General features: G+C 49.0%; 1 protein-coding gene across 1 annotated transcript in view; it reads left to right on the forward strand.

Moving 5' to 3' along the window:
• Positions 1 to 16,669, forward strand: part of ABCA13 (ATP binding cassette subfamily A member 13) — a 366,584-nt gene that overhangs the window by 52,780 nt on the left and 297,135 nt on the right. The window contains 8 exon segments of the mRNA XM_035723335.1: positions 522 to 686; positions 3,541 to 3,740; positions 6,359 to 6,489; positions 7,216 to 7,313; positions 7,565 to 7,741; positions 8,607 to 8,812; positions 9,597 to 9,659; positions 9,661 to 9,734. Of these exon segments, the coding sequence (XP_035579228.1) occupies positions 522 to 686; positions 3,541 to 3,740; positions 6,359 to 6,489; positions 7,216 to 7,313; positions 7,565 to 7,741; positions 8,607 to 8,812; positions 9,597 to 9,659; positions 9,661 to 9,734 (1,114 nt within the window).

Raw genomic sequence — 16,669 nt, forward strand, 5'->3', positions numbered from 1 at the left:
CTGGGCTGGCCTGCTGTCTGCTTTTGCCCAGAGAGTGAAAAAGAGCAGAATTTGATTCATCCCATGTCCTCGACCTGGAGAAACTGCTGTTTCCCCTGCTTGTGGACAATCCTGAAACACATCATTCCAGAAGGCTTCCCTCCACACCGACCACATAAGCGACCCTTTATCAGCCTGTCCCTTCTCCTGTTGTGCAAAGCCTGGAGCTCCTCCTTTTTATTTTTATTTTTTTTTAAGACTTTTACTTATTTATTTAACGAGAGAGAGAGAGAGAGAGAGAGGGAACACAAGCAGGGGGAACGGGAGAGGGAGAAGCAGGCTTCCCGCTGAGCAGGGAGCCCGGCGCGGGACTCGATCCCAGGACCCTGGGATCATGACCTGAGCCGAAGGCAGATGCTTAACGACTGAGCCACTCAGGAGTCCCCCGGAGTTCTTCCTTTGCCAAGGTTGTGGTATTATTCTCAGAAGGGAACATTCTAGAGAAAAGCGGACTTGTAACTATGTTCCCTCTTCGTTGGCAGATTCCCACAGTGGAGGCCTTGGAGCAGATGGTGTGTTCTGTCTTGTCCCGAACCTCTGAGGACGAAGCTGACCAAACGGGTCATGCCAGAGACTGTCATCCCCGCTGGTCCGAGGCCACAGACTACCTGGTGCACGCGGTCAACTGGCTGCAAGTCTATAAGCAGGTGCCGTCCCACAGCGAACCGCTCAGGCCTGTCCGCACCCATCTCTTTCTCCCCATCTCTTTTACTTTGATTTTATTGATTTTTCGTGTTTGATTTCTTTTTGGGAAAGCAGGTAACATGAGACGTAAGTATTCACTGTAGTATTGCAAGGAGGGGCCTGGGCAGCTGCAAACCTGAGAACCTGTTCCTTTTCCCCATGCTCCGTTCCCTGTTTTGTTGCATGTCCTTTCCAGGGACAAGCCCTGGGAGCCCCACGTCCTGCCCATGTAAGTGCCCTTCTCCCGCATGTGACCGCCCAGCCTCCCCTCGCTGGGGGCCTCACTGCAAATGTCCCTGGAAAGCCTGTCTTACACTGAGATGCCACACGTGGCCATGGCAAGAATCATGGTCTGTTTTTGGCATGCAGGGTTTCCACGGGCCTCCTTGGACAACCTCCTTGGGTGTTCAGATGCAGGGGTCCAGCCCCTGGAGCTCTTGGGGGGGCCATTCCGCCTGTCCCTTCACTCTGGTTTTGACAAGAAGCATCGTACTCAAACAGTAACTGATTTAAGGGAAACAGTGAGACACATGCTGTGGCCCGTTTTTGTGGATGTGCTGGTGTGGCAGGGAGTCCCAGAGTGACTATGTAGCACAGGCTGGAGGCCACCAGGGGGTCTGGCTTGCTAACAGCAGGGTACTTTCCGGGGAGTTGTGGGTACGGTGTGAGGCAGAGCCTGTCTGACAATAACGCTCCATTCGTTTTAGTGGACGTGACATCACCTTTTCCTCAAAGGACATGTACTGACCAAGGTCAGAATCTCCAATCGTAGATAAAAGATTATCGGACTCAATACCCAAAGAACAAATAATCCAATCAAGAAATGGGCAGAAGACATGAACAGACATTTTTCCAAAGAAGACATCCAAATGGTCAACAGACACATGAAAAAGTGCTCAACATCGCTCGGCATCAGGGAAATCCAAATCAAAACCTCCATGAGATACCACCTCACACCAGTCAGAATGGCTAAAATGAACAAGTCAGGAAACAACAGACGTTGGCGGGGATGCGGAGAAAGGGGAGCCCTCCTACACTGTTGGTGGGAATGCAAGCTGGTGCGGCCGCTCTGGAAAACAGTATGGAGGTTCCTCAAACAGTTGAAAATAGAGCTACCATACGACCCAGCAATTGCACTACTGGGTATTTACCCCAAAGATACAAATGTAGGGATCCGAAGGGGTACGTGCACCCCAATGTTTATAGCAGCAATGTCCACGATAGCCAAACTGTGGAAAGAGCCAAGATGTCCGTCAACAGATGAATGGATAAAGAAGAGGTGGTATATACACACAATGGAATATTATGCAGCCATCAAAAGGAATGAGATCTTGCCATTTGCAAGGACGTGGATGGACCTGGAGGGTGTTATGCTGAGTGAAATAAGTCAATCAGAGAAAGACATGTATCATAGGACCTCACTGATATGAGGAATTCTTCATCTCAGGAAACAAACTGAGGGTTGCTGGAGTGGTGGGGGGTGGGAGGGATGGGGTGGCTGGGTGATAGACATTGGGGAGGGTGTGTGCTACGGTGAGCGCTGTGAATTGTGCAAGACTGTTGAACCACAGATATGTACTTCTGAAACAAATAATGCAATATATGTTAGAAAAAGGAAAAAGAAGAAGATAGCAGGAGGGGAAGAATGAAGGGGGGAAATCGGAGGGGGAGACCAACCGTGAGAGACGATGGACTCTGAGAAACAAACTGAGGGTTCTAGAGGGGAGGGGGTGGGGGGATGGGTTAGCCTGGTGATGGGTATTAAAGAGGGCACGTTCTGCGTGGAGCACTGGGTGTTATGCACAAACAATGAATCATGGAACACTGCATCCAAAACTAATGATGTAATGCATGGTGATTAATATAACATAATAAAAAAAAGTTTCCTACAAAATAAAGGTTATTACAGAAATGCAGGTGTGACTGGTCGCTAGGTGGGACTAAAATGATCACAGGGCAGTGCTGAGCTGGCCAGCACCAGCGTGGTCGGGGGGCCACCTCTGCTTTGTGCGCCATCCAGGTAGCCTGCACCCATGGTTAATGCACGGTGATTCAGTGCACCCGCGTGCTCATCATGCTTTTGCCCGCGCCTTGTGATTTGGGCAAAAAGCGTCTATGTTGGTGTCACGTTGATGATAAACCAGGATGTTGCTTGCCTTTAGTATCATCATTCCCAAGTCCATGACGAAGAACCATAACTAGCAACCATGTATTCGTTAGTATAAATCGGAAATATATCAACATATTTATGCTGTCCCAAACATGTCAGTTTAGTCTTCAAGGCATATGTCCCTGGTTTAGTGATGTATGTTGTGACCTTCTCTCTCTCTCTCTTTTTTTAAGATTTTATTTATTTTTTTAGAGAGAAGGAGGTAGAGAGTGTCAGCTGGGGGGTGGGGGAGGAGCAGAGGGAGAGGGAGAGAGAATCTCAAGCAGGCTCCCTGCTGAGTGTGGAGCCCGACACGGGGCTCGATCTCACAACCCTGAGATCACGTCCTGAACTGAAACCAAGAGTCGGACGCCCAACCGACTGAACTACCCAGGCTCCCTGCCTTCTCTTTTGCAAGTGGCAGTGGGCGAAGGAAAGGGAAATGGCAGCCCAATGAAAACGCAGCGTGCCTCCATTGACGTCATTTTTAATCTTTCGTTTTTGAATAGAAATCAGATCGTACGGCAGTTAACAGACATTTCAATCTGGCAACATCGTAAAAATGGGCTGTCTGTCCTCTAGAAGGCTCCATTACTCTGTCTCAGGCAAATGTTCTCATGTTTACGGCGTTCCTGTTAACAGTGATGTTTCCGTTTCTGCACGCGTAGGTGTTCGAGTGGTGGCGGAAGGGCAGCATGCTCCAGCAGGTGCTCGCCGGGGCTGCCCGCGGCCTGGAGGCTCTCGGCAATGCGTTTGTGGAAGAGCGTGAGCCACGGCAGGTGGTGGAGGCTCTGTATGCTGTGCTTCGCATCCTGAGTGAGAGCTTGGCGGCAGATGGCCCCACCAGCAGCCATCCATCTCCCAAGACGTAAGGCGCATCCTCCTGTTTGATTACTGGTTAGGCTTGCGGGCCTGAATGTTAACGAGTGCATAATGAGATGGGGAGGGAAGAATTCATAAAACCGCGACTAGACAGTGGGTTTCCAGTCAGTAGCTGGGAGACTGCAGGCTGGCGTAGTGGAGACCATCCCGAACCATTTGCCCCAACCCGATGTCTGGGTTTTTTTTTTTTTTTTTTTAAAGATTTTATCCATTTATTTGTCACACACAGAGAGAGAGAGAGCACAAGCAGGGTAAGCTGCAGGCAGAAGGAGAAGCAGGCTTCCCACCGAGCAGGGAGCCCGATGTGGGGCTCGATCCCAGGACCCAGGGATCATGACCTGAGCCGAAGGCAGACACTTAACCCACTGAGCCACCCAGGCGCTCCCCCTCTGTCTGTTCAGATGTGGACAACAATCCGGTGCGGGAATGTATCCGAGAAGGGGGTCAGCCTTCTGGATTTCAGACATAGGTTTAAAATGAACAAAACCACTTTAGAGGCGCTTTCACGAAAGGAACTGTTTTCATGGTTGTTTTGAAATTTTATATCGTCGAAATGTTTGCGGAAAGTCCACAAATACTTTAGAAGTGGGAAAAGGTACCCCTGGTGGCCTCTTCTTTTTCGAGAGAAGCCGAATGGATTCCCAAGTGGTTGGTTCTGTTGCAATACTGGATCTTCTTCAGCAGGTACTGCCCTTTGCAGGAACTGGACCTCATTACACCCCTGAGGTGTAGGCTCTCCTTGGAAGCCGACAAAAGGTTTCTCAGTATTGTCTCAAAAGGGTCCATTTCAAGCCACAGGTCTCGGGAGCTCTTGCTGCTTACCCAGCATGAAGGGAGAATTGGATCGTTAGAATTGCATGGGATCAGGTCGTGTTCTTAGGGCACACGTGGCATCATGACATATGGACATACACACATAAGTGGAAACATTAACAACTCCCTCGAGTTTTCTGGAACCCGGTTAGGAAGGAGGATCTTGCTTATGAAGATCTAGTTCCCTGTGTTATCTTAGAGATTGCCTGGGTGCTAGTGATGGAGTGGGTCACCTCCATGACCCTACAAATCTGCCACACCCCTGCCACTTCTGCCCGGGGGACAGAGAGCCCCGGGGAACTCTGGCTTTCAGCTCCTCCAGGGATCAGGGATGTGAGAGATGGCACCCCCTCGGAGGACCAGGTGTGGGTGACCCGAGCTTCCCCTGCCCCCCACATACTTCCTGCCCACACACAGGGTGGGCAGATGGGGGGGGTCTTCCCCCGGCTGCTGTGTGCCCCGGGCCAACAGTGAGCCCCTAGAGTGTCCCTTTCTCCTTGCACCCACTTCTGTTCAGGGATACAGACGGCCAAGCAAATCTGTGGCCAGCGCACAGGGATCTGGCCCCTGGGTTTCCACCTCCCCATGCTGATGGCGTCTCTCGGTGGCCCCTGAGGCCTTTGCTGGTTATCCAGCCCTTGGTCTGCTGCTGGCTCCATGCAGGAGCCCCAGTGGCCCCGTATCTTCACCTCTAAGGAAGGAAGGACCTGCCGCCCCTTGTATGGCCAGCAGGGAGACCCCGGGTTGAGAGCACCCCACGCTTAGCAGCTGCTCACAAGCACTGCCCAGTCCCTCACGCCCTCCCCGGTGCTGACACCTGCTTTGGCCGCCGGACTCACGTCCCCTCCTAGCATCACCCGGTGCTCGCTGTCATTGTTATTTTAGACCACATCTGCCCCTCCTGAAATCAGCCACTCGCTTGCCCGCAGTTCCTCCGGGCCGTCCACACTGCCCTTGGTGGGAAGCTGCTGGCCCAGGACACTGCACTCATTACTTCTACCCTAGTCTCGCCGATTGCTCACACCTCTGTCTTCCAAGTCACGACTTCCAACTGGAAGCCCAACAAGGCTTCCTTTGGTCCCGAGGACACGCGTCCTCAGAGGCAGGCGTGCTCGTGGTGGCTCTGTTCCTGCTGGACCTCCTGCACCAGGACGATGAAACGCGGGAGAGGCAGGCCAGTGTGGGCATGGGGCCAGGCAGGGCCAGGCAGGGGCCAGGTGCCACCTGCCACTGGGCACCAGCCTCGGGCACCTTGCACGGGTGTGCCCTAGCAGCATCTTCTGGGTCTCTCCTTGCAGCTCACTTTCTCTCCCTGGGTACAGGATTCCGGGTGCTTGCATAGACGCCCTGAGGGTCTGCATTGTCGTGCTGGGGCGCTTGCTCCCACAGTGTGACCCCCATCTGCTTCTTCACTCGCACATTGGGTTCCAATTTCAGCTCCTCTCATTGCAGAGTCCCTGTCTTTCCTGCTGCTCTTCTGGGTTGCTCCCTCCCTCTTCCCGAGTCAGGTATCCTCCCGGGGCAACAGGGAGCCTCTGGGGTGGTGGGGGGAGCTGCGGCATCCTGGGGCAGTTGGACAAGCCCCCACAGTGACTGCCTGCCTTCCCAGGGAACGTGGTCCCTGCAGCTGCTCAGCTGGGGAGCACCTGTGCCTGCACGAGTGGACCCCGTTTCCCTCCCTTCCCCGCCCAGGGGCTGCAGGTATCCAAGTCACCTTTGACGGGTCCCGTGCCCACCACTCACAACGCGGCATTTGGAAACTCTTCTTAAAATCTTTTCCGGTGCCCTCAGGTTACCGCATCTACAGAAGTTGGAGAATGTTCTTTGGAACCTGCCCCCGTGGTGGCCGGCTCTGAAGAGATTGCTTCCACGCCTCGGGGCTCTCAGGAACGCGATAGCCCAGAATTTGCGTTTTGTGCAAGGTAAACTAGCTTGGTCTTATTTGTCACCTACGCGCTAGGAGCCAACGTGAGGTTGATTATTTAAAAGTGGACTTCCAACTGCGTGACACCTTTGTTGAGCTTGGAGGTAGTTGGCACCGTGGGTTTTATGCTCTGCAGGGTGACTCGGTGGGCGTGGGGGTGGGGCGGGGGCTTAACTGCTGTCACCGTGAGCGTAGCCTCCTTCTGGGACCAGTGACATGACGGGCAGTTTCCCGCCCAATGGGTGCGACTCCCATTCACACGCTCAGCCCTGGTGTTCAGATCGGGCCAGAGTGTATCCCTGGATGGTCATTCTTCTGCTCCCTCCGTGGGGCCGGGACAATGCATTCCATTCCTCCTTCTTTCCAGAAAGCCCTTCTTTGAACCTCCACTGACTAGTGGTGTTACTTCTCGGCCCAAGGTGACACCACAGGGGCTGGAGGCTTCTCACCTTTTCGTGGCGGGGAGAGAAGAAATGAGTACAGATGTCACTTTTGGAGTAAAGCTCCCCTGTCTCCACGGTGCCGTCCTCATACATCTCGAGGAGGCCTGAAATGATAGTGCAATCGATTTTCTCCATTTTCTTCTCTCAGGAAGATCATAAAATGTCTGATAACAGGTGCAGTTTGCTGGGCTGCAGGTTTTTAGAATTCACTGGCCTATGCACGGCCACGTAAAGCCCATGCTTTAGGGGGATAGTAATACATCAGTTTGTTGACCTTGCAGAAGTGCTCACGTGCCTGGAGAGATCAGCTAATAGCTCCACACTGGGCGGACCTGACCAGTTGCAACCGGAAAAGGATGTGCTCTTTTGGTGGAAGCAGGTAAAGCATAGCATGGGGTTATAAATCAACAGGTTTGATAGAACATTCAAGAAGCTCATGCAATCTTCAGTTTTGCCCCTGCTGTGAGCTGTGCAGGCAACATGTGCCAGCAAAAAGGGCAACTTTTCGAAGAGCCTTGTTCTTATTTTGAAATTCGGACTGCTGCGGAGGTCTGGCTGTGGCTCCCCAGCCCTTGGGGGGTGAGCGCAAGCCTCCCTAAGCCACCCCTCCTGCTCTCCTTCACCTTTCAGCTCTTGGTGCAGAATGCTACGGACTGGCATCTAAACGCGAGCTTGTCTGGGAGGGAGGCTCTCCTGTGTTGTGGGAACCCTGGGGCCTGGGAGGGCCTCCGAGGGCTGACGTGTCCCCACGACTCCTCCGACAAGACCAGCATTTTAAACAAGCTACAGAGGTCAGCAGAGGACGTGGTAAGTAGTCACCTTCTGATCTCGTCCGCCAAGACCAATGGGCTTATTTTGAAGGTCAGACCCCGTATGGAATCCCAGCCGCCCCTGCTCCGTCCCTCCTGTCTCGCCACACTTAGGACGCTGTGCGGCACCCATCCGGCCAAAATCTCCTCGACAGCAAGCCGGTTTCCCCTTAAAGAGCACCCCAAACCTTCAGACCGTGCCCCTCTGCTTCCCTGGCTTCTGGGCTCCCTGTTCTCTCCATCCCTGGCTGCAAATGTCGCGAAGGGTGGAAGAGTATCTTCGGGCATCAGTCAGCCTGCTCTTCCGTGTCCCTGCCCCTTGCTGAGCACTTGAGAGCGGGGAGCAATTTGTTAGTAAAGGTGATGATGTCACCTTCGACCCATATTTTTCTCACCGAGCACTACAAATTATAGTACCACTCACCTTTCCGCTGTTCATTTCTTCCTCTGTATACATGTTTCATTTCTTAGCTTCTCGCACTCCCAGGTAGGGTCGGGCTGGAAGGGGCAGGTGCGCTTCTGCTGTGTTTTTTTGTTGGAGGATGTGGGTCGCAGCCCAGCCTGTGGCAGTTATGGGAACAGAATCACAGGAGTGTGACTCCGAGGAGGCTGGGTCCAGTGGGGGCCGCTGGGGGACTAGCCAACACAGATGGGCTTCACACCTGCGTCCCTTCTGCTTGATTGCTGGACGAGCCTTGATTTGGGGGTACAGAGTCAAGTCTGGGACGGTCCCTTAGGTTATCAGAGGCCCACGGGTCACAGTCAAGAGCGTCCTCGGGGCGGGAGACTGGGCACGGGTGCTTCGTGGTGCCACACTGTCCTCACTAAATGTATCACAAACACCGTGTTCTTCTCCTGTCAAGGATCGCCTTTTGCAAGAGGTCGTCACTGGGCGCACAGATGTGCCAGTTTCGGGACCCGAGGGATTTCTGGGCTGGCAGGAAGTGGTGGTGCAGCTGGTGGACGTGGGCCTTTCCTGCAGGCGGCTCTGCCGGTGGCTGGGAGCGGCCACCTCACCCGGGGACCGTGACCTTGCTGGTGACTGTAAGGACCAGCTTGCCACAGCACTGTAAGTTTGTGTGCAGTGGGAAACTGGTGAGTAGTTGGGAGCTAGGTGATCCCAGCCGTCTACTAAAGCAATGGAGCCACATAGTATAGTCCTACTTCTAGTACATTCTATTTCTAGGGGGAGGCATAAATTTGTTCTTAATCTAAAAAAAGGACTGGCCTATTTGGTACTATTGGAAAGCGTTTAAAAATGCAAAATATCAGGGGCTCCCGGGTGGCTCATTCGGTTGAGCATCCTACTTTTGGTTTTGGCTCAGGTTGTGGTCTCAGGGTCGTGAGATCAAGCCCCGAGTCGGGCTCCACACTCAGTGCGGAGTCTGCTTGAGATTCTCTCTCCCTCTGCCCCTCCCCCTGCTCGTGTGCAGGCGCATTCTCTCTCTCTCTCAAATAGATAAATAAAATCTTAAAAATAAATAAATAAAAATACGAAATATTAAACAAGCCCTTCAAAGGTTTACCATTGGCTTAAACTTTCACAAGCTTCTTGGCCTCAAGGTTGATTTCATATTATGTACTTTTATTTTCCTCTTTCTGTTCTCTTGATTTGTTGTGTCTTATGTTTCACGTATTCCCGTGAGTGATTCTCCCTCATTTTGCAAATCAGGGTGCAGGAATTCATAAGCAATCAAATACCTAGTAAGACAGCTATTGCAAATGTTCTAATTTCTGACGCAAATGACCGCCAGGCACCCGTGTATGTTCGCATGTAGATGAATTCGTAATGATCTGTCTCCTGGAAAACCACGAGGAGATGCGAGCCTTCTCTGGATTCTCTTTGATTGCAGGATATTTCATGCACTAGGAAAAGTACAGTTGTCCCTGGAAGAAACATCCTGCTGGAAAGGCTTCACAGCTTTATCAGGAGACCTGTGAACTGGTCCACCTCGTGAACATGCAAGGAAGCGTCCAGAACGGTCCGTCTGGTAAGTCAGTGGGCTTCGCCGTGGGAACGTGGGGGCTGCTTCCCCTTCCGTGCGTGTTCATGAGAGACGCCCCTATTTAATGATGAGGAGCTAGAAGCAGAGACTCACCGAGTATATTTGCCACTGTGACGTCCACAGTAAGTTACTGCTGTCTGTTACGGCAAGACCGCGCAGGGGTCCTGGTTTCACTGGTTGTCCTAGCTGGTTTTTACCAGCGACCACTTTTCTCTCAACCTGTCCTGGTTTGGCTGATAAACACGTACCTGTATGGACCAGGCATGACGGACCTGAGAAGTCCAGAGGTGCTGCGTGTAGGGCCTTGTCAGTCTCGTGCTATTAGGGCCCACCCTGCACTCCGGGGGCAGCACCCCCATGTCGAGCCAGCTCCCCCTCTTCCCGTGCCATCCCCAAAAACCAAAAACCCCCTCAAATACGAATTGTGCAAGTTTGCAACGGCCTGACCCACAGGCGGTCATTCTCTCGTCCCAAAGGGCCTCTTTTCTGAGAAGATGCTGCCAGGGTGTGACCTGTGTTTGTGACTCGTCCTGGTCGAGAGCTGGTCGTCTGGGTCTGGCTCTCCTGGGGGACCCTGCTTGCTCTGGGTGTGCCGTGTGCCGTGTGCCCTTCTGCTCCGTGGGTTACCGGCTTCCCTGCGGAGCACCTGCTGCTTCGACTTGGGGTGGGGAGGGGAAGTTATCTGTTCTTGCTCTGTGGCCACGTCCACTTAATCTCGCTTCCTTCTTTTCTCCTCAAACTGCTCGGGTTTTTATTTCTATTTTTTTTAGTTTTTATTTAAATTCCAGTTAGTTAACAAACAGTGTAATCTTAGTCTCAGCTGTACAATATTGTGATTCAACACTTCCCTACATCACCCGGTGCTCATCACGACAGGTGCGCTCCTTCCTCCCCCATCACCTCTCCTCCCCATCCCCCACCCACCTCCCCTCTGGTCACCAGCAGTGTGTTCTCGAGAGTCAAGGGTCTGTTTCTTCGTTTATGTCTCTCTCTCTTTTTTCCCCTTTGCTTGTTTGTTTTGTTTCTTAAATTCCACATGTGAGTGAAATCATATGATAATTGTCTTTCTCTGACTGACTCATTTCGCTTAGCATAATACTCTCTACTTCCATCCACATCGTTGCAAATGGCAAGATTTCATTCTTTTTGATGGTGGAGTAATATTCCATCGTGTGTATGCACCACATCTTTTTAAAAATTTTTTATTGTTATGTTAATCACCATACATTACATCATTAGTTTTTCCTGTAGTGTTCCATGATTCATTGTTTGTGCATAACACCCAGTGCTCCACGCAGAACGTGCCCTCTTTAATACCCATCACCAGGCTAACCCATCCCCCCACCTCCCTCCCTCTAGAACCCTCAGTTTGTTCTTCAGAGTCCATCGTCTCTCATGGTTCGTCTCCCCCCTCCGACTTACTCCCCTTCATTCTTCCTCTCCTGCTATCGTCTTCTTTTTCTTGTTTCCTTAACATATATTGCATTTTTTGTTTCAGAGGTACAGATCCGTGATTCAACAGTCTTGCACAATTCATCAGCGCTCACCATAGCACATACCCTCCCGATGTCTATCACCCAGCCACCCCATCCCTCCCACCCCCCACCACTCCAGCAACCCTCAGTTTGTTTCCTGAGATTAAGAATTCCTCTTATCAGTGAGGTCATATGATACATGTCTTTCTCTGATTGACTTATTTCACTCAGCATAACACCCTCCAGTTCCATCCACGTCGTTGCAAATGGCAAGATCTCATTCCTTTTGATGGCTGCATAATATTCCATCGTGTATATATACCACCTCTTCTTTATCCATTCATCTGTCGATGGACATCTTGGCTCTTTCCACAGTTTGGCTATTTGCACCACATCTTCTTTATCCATTCATCTGTCGATGGACATCTTGGCTCTTTCCGTGGTTTGGCTATTGTGGGTGATGCTGCTGTAAACATCGGGGTGCATGTGTCCCTTTGAATCTGTATTTTTGTGTCCTTTGGGTAAATACCTAGTAGGGCAATTGCTGGATCATAGGATATATTTGTAACTTTTTGAGGACCCTCCATACTTGGACCACTACTTTTAGAGGCTGCCAGAGAACCCCCTCTCGTGGCAGACTCCCTCTCTGTGTCAGTGTCAAGCCCACCAGCCGCACGTCGGGTCTCTGCATCGGCTGCAGGTGGGTCACACTGAGCTCAGCACCCGCCGACAGTGCTGGGCTGATGGCCGCGCCTCCTCGGTTGGGTGCTCATCTGGTACTAGAACTTCACCCGCTCCTGACCATTTTCAGAAACATAGGCGACAAAGAGTGACATTCAGCATCAGTGAGAAGCCTGGGTTCAGAAGTCTCAATAATATTGACAATCACAACATTTGTTGTGTTTTGTATGAGTTATTTCATCCAATCCTCATGTCAACCCTTGAGTTGGGGTCCGTTTTGACTTCATTTTCAGATGGGAATACCGAGGCTCACAAAGATTAAATTCTTGCATAGACCACAGAACTCCCAAGTGTCAAAGCCAAGACACATGTTGGAGGTCTTACTCCAGAGTCTGTGAGCTTCACTTCCATTTGGACGGTCCCCACTGGGTGCATCATGCTGCCTAAAAGCTTGTCGGTTACGGAAATATAGCTTGTCAGAGAACGGAGTTTTGCTGATTCTCTGTTCTGTACATTTGTTTCCTCTTTCATGGATCTTCCTAATTTGGAAATTTCATGAATTTCCTGTTTCATGAATTTCTTCTTTTATTTTTATTATTTCCTTCCTTCTACTAAATTCAGTTTGATGTTCCTTTTCTAGCTTCTTGATTTTCAGATTTTCTTCTTTTCTAATAGATGCTTTTGAAGCTGTAACATTTCTTCTATGCAGAGCTCTAGTATATTCCACACAGTTTGATATGTCATAGTTTTGTTACCATTCTGTTCAAAATTTTCTGGTGTTTATTATGATTTCAGTATATTGCTTAATTTCCACTAACATTTGGGGACATTTCAAGTGATTTTTAAAGAAAACTCCGAATTTCTAGCCTATTTTAGTGAGAGAACATTCTCAGCATTCAGTCTTTGGAATTTGTTGAGACGTGTTTATGGCTCACATGGTCAATTTTGGTAAATGTATGTGCTCTTCAAGACCATGTCAATTCCACCCTTGTCGGGTTTAGTAGTTGTATATATTAATTAGGTCAAGTTTGTTAATCATCCACATCTTATCTATTTCTTATCTGCCTCTTTTACAGACATAGATGAATTAAAATTTCCCAGTGAGATGGTAGATTTGTCTGTTTTCCTTTTAGCTTTATCAGTTTTGCTATATGTCATTTAAGTTACTTTATTAGATACAGTTTAGAACTGACATATATTATTTTTTTTTTAATTTTATTTATTTATTTGACACAGAGAGAGAGAGAGAGAGCACAAGCAGGGGGAGTGGCCGGCAAAGGGAGAGGGAGAAGCAGACGCCCCGCTGAGCAGGGAGCCCAAAGCAGGACCCGATCCCGGGACCCTGGGATCATGACCTGAGCTGAAGGCAGATGCTTGACTGACTGAGCCACCCGGGTGCCCCTGGAACTGACATATATTTTTATTGGATGAGCTCTTTTATCGTTAGGAAATGACACTTCCTTTATCTCTAGCATTGTCTTTTCCTTAAAAATATACATCATTGAGGGGCGCCTGGGTGGCTCAGTTAGTTAAGCGTCTGACTTCGGCTTGGGTCATGATCTCGGGGTTCTGGGATCGAGCCCTGCTTGGGCTCCCTGCTCTGTGAGAAGTCTGCTTGCCCTCTCCCCCTGCTTGTGCTCTCTCTCTCAAATAAACAAGTAAAATCTTAAAAAAAAAAAAATATATATATATATATATATGTACACACACACACATCATGGATGTCCTTATCATTTTTTAAGATTTTGTTTATTTATTTAAGAGAGAGAGAACACACACACAAGTTGGTGGGGAAGGGTAGAGGGAAAGGGAGAAGCAGACTCCCCGCTGAGCAGGGAGGTGGACTTGGGGCTTGATCCCAGGACCCTGAGATCATGACCTTAGGTGAAGGCAAATGCTTACCTGACTGAGCCACCCAGGTGCCCCTGATGTCAGTATTAATGTTAGTATTAGCTGTAGTCTGGATGTTCAACTAGGATGCCACGATGGTTAGGTTTACTCCCAAATATTTTATTATTTTATTATTTTTTTTCTATTTTGTAAAGGGAACTGTTTCTTTAATTTTCTTTCCTTTTCTTTCTTTTCTAAAGAAGATTTTATTTTAAGTAATCTCTACACCTAATGTGGGGCTCAAACTCAGGACCCTGAGATCAAGAGCCATGTGCTCTACTGACTGAGCCAGGCACCTCTTAATTTCCTTTTCATATTATTCATTGTTAATATAGAAAAATGCAACCAATTTCTGTGTGTTGATTATGAATCCTACAGCTTTGCTGAATTTGTTTATCAGTTCTAAAAGTTTTTGGGGGAATATTTAGAGTTTTCTATGTATAAGATAATGTCATCTGCAAACAAGGATAATTTTACTTTTTCCTTTCTTATTTGGATAGTTTCAGTTTCTTTTTCTTCTTTTATTGCTGCGGCTAGAACTTCTAGTACTGTGTTGAATACAAGTGGCAAAAGTGGCATCTCTCTCTCTCTCTTTTTCTGTGTTTTTTTTCCCCCCTTCGTTTTTTCTTTATGATATAGTCTGGATAGTTTATCTCTGACTTAATTTGTAGTTCCCTCTTTCTTTCTTAAGAATGCATTTAATGTACTATTAAGCTTATTCCATTGACTTCTTAATTTCAGTTATTGTAGTAAGTTCTAGAGTTTCAGTTTCTAGTTTTTATAGTTTTTAATTAAAGTCTGTGCTGGTAGCTCCAATAATCTGATCTCCCGAGGGTCTGTTTCTATTGTATGATTTTCTTCTTTTATCACTTCTTATGTTTTATCTGTAGTTGTTTTTGACTCTATTCCAGACATTATATATTAAAAATTGTGGCGATAATTTGATACTTTGGATGTTTTCCATCCTTCAGATAGGCTTTTTGCTTGCTTGCTTGCTTGCTTGTTTCTGACAGGCATTTAGAGGGAGGGGCATGTCACCCTAATTCAGCCAGAAGTTGACTCCTTTTGTTTTAAAAGCATGGTGTCAGTGTTTGTGAGCTCTTACGTGTTTGTCGTCTGCTCCTACTGCTAGAATGCAGCCTTTTGGGGTCCCAGCCTGAGGCTGTGGTGTTGACCAAAGACATTTTTTCCTTGGTTGGCCCAGAATTCCAATTTATTTCCTACTCTGGTGAGACCGTTTGAAAGCTCTGTTCATTTTCTCAGCCCTCGTTTCTGCTTTTTGAAGTAGAAATTGCCTTCAGTGGAGAAGTGGCTTCAAATGCTGGGTTTTGTCTCACCTGCCTTCCGTCTTCTGGATCCTGGCCCCACAAATACTCTTGGCCTTGAAAGCTGCCCGATGCCTTCAAAGATTTTAAAAATATTTAAGATATATTCAATATCTCCTCTAGGTGTTTGTGGTGGGAAGGTTTGGGTAAAACATTCTGGCCAGCCATATGCAGAACTGCCTGCTCCCAGTTCATGGTCAAGGTTGTGGGTGCTCCTAACCTGCGGGGTGACAGCAAGGGGCTTGGCAGTTAGGCCCTGACAAGCTCTTGGGGGACGAATAGAGAGGTGGTAAGGGGCTTGGACTTTGGAATCGACCTGATTAGGCTATGCCCCCGACTGGCCATGTGATTGGGAACTTCAGCTTCATCATCTGTAAATAGGCACAATCCTGTGAGGATTAAGCAAGTTACTACTTAGTAGGGTGTGTGTAGTGTGTGGGGTGTTACGTAAGTACAAAGTGAAGAATAAACGTTCAAGTGTGTATTCCCTGGTGTGCCATGGCCGCGCTCCCTTGGACCAGGTACTACGTTGGGGTAACGTTTATTTTTTCTTTTTTTAAAAGAGTTTATTTATTCACTTGACAGAGAGACAGCGAGAGAGGGAACACAAGCAGGGGGAGCGGGAGAGGGAGAAGCAGACTCGCCGCTGAGCGGGGAGCCCGATGCGGGGCTCGATCCCAGAACCCTGGGACCAGGACGTGAGCCGAAGGCAAATGCTTAATGACTGAGCCACCCCGGCGCCCCTAGGGTAAGGTTTAATGCGTGTTTCCACAAGCCAGGAGTACATCAACTAATGCATGTAAGTTAGGAGATCATTATTTAAAAAAAAATTTTTTTAGAGAGAGATAAAGAGAGTGTGTATGCATAAGCACAAAGTGAGGGTGGGGCAGAGGTAGAGGGAGAGAATTTTAAGCAGGCTCCCTGCCCAAGCATGGAGCCCCACCCGCGGCTTGATTTCATGACCCTGGGATCATGACCTGAGCTGAAACCAACAGTCCGAGCCTTTTAACTGACGGAGCCCCCCAGGCGTCCAGAGAATGGCTGGCATGTTTAAGCAGACGTGCCAAGTGTTGGCAAGAATGTGGAGGGAATTGGGATGGTCATATGGTGCTGGTGGGCATGTAAAATGGTATGCTGACTTTGAAAAACAGCGTCAGCCTCTTAAAAAGTTATACCCGCAAATACCATATAATCCAGCCGTTTTGCTTCTAAAGAAAAGAAAGCGTATTTCCATCCAAGACTTGAGCATGAACGGTCATAGCCTCTGTATCTGCAACATCTGCAAGCAGGGAGCCAGCCAAGTGTGACTCGCAGGACAGGAAAGACTAGCCGTGGGACACCCAGAGCGGATATTACTCCGCGGTAAAAAGGAATGAGCGCGCTCCCTCATGAACGAAGCTCAAACTACTGATTCTAATTAATCATGCTCAATAAAAGATGTCGGGCAAAAAAAAAGCACACACTATAATTCCATTTATATGAATTTCTAGAAAATAAAAACTAATCGATGGTGGCGGAACGCAGATTGGGGGTTGCCTGGGGACAGGAG

Source organism: Zalophus californianus, chromosome 12 (genome assembly GCF_009762305.2).
Source record: "Zalophus californianus isolate mZalCal1 chromosome 12, mZalCal1.pri.v2, whole genome shotgun sequence".
Lineage (NCBI taxonomy): Eukaryota > Metazoa > Chordata > Mammalia > Carnivora > Otariidae > Zalophus > Zalophus californianus.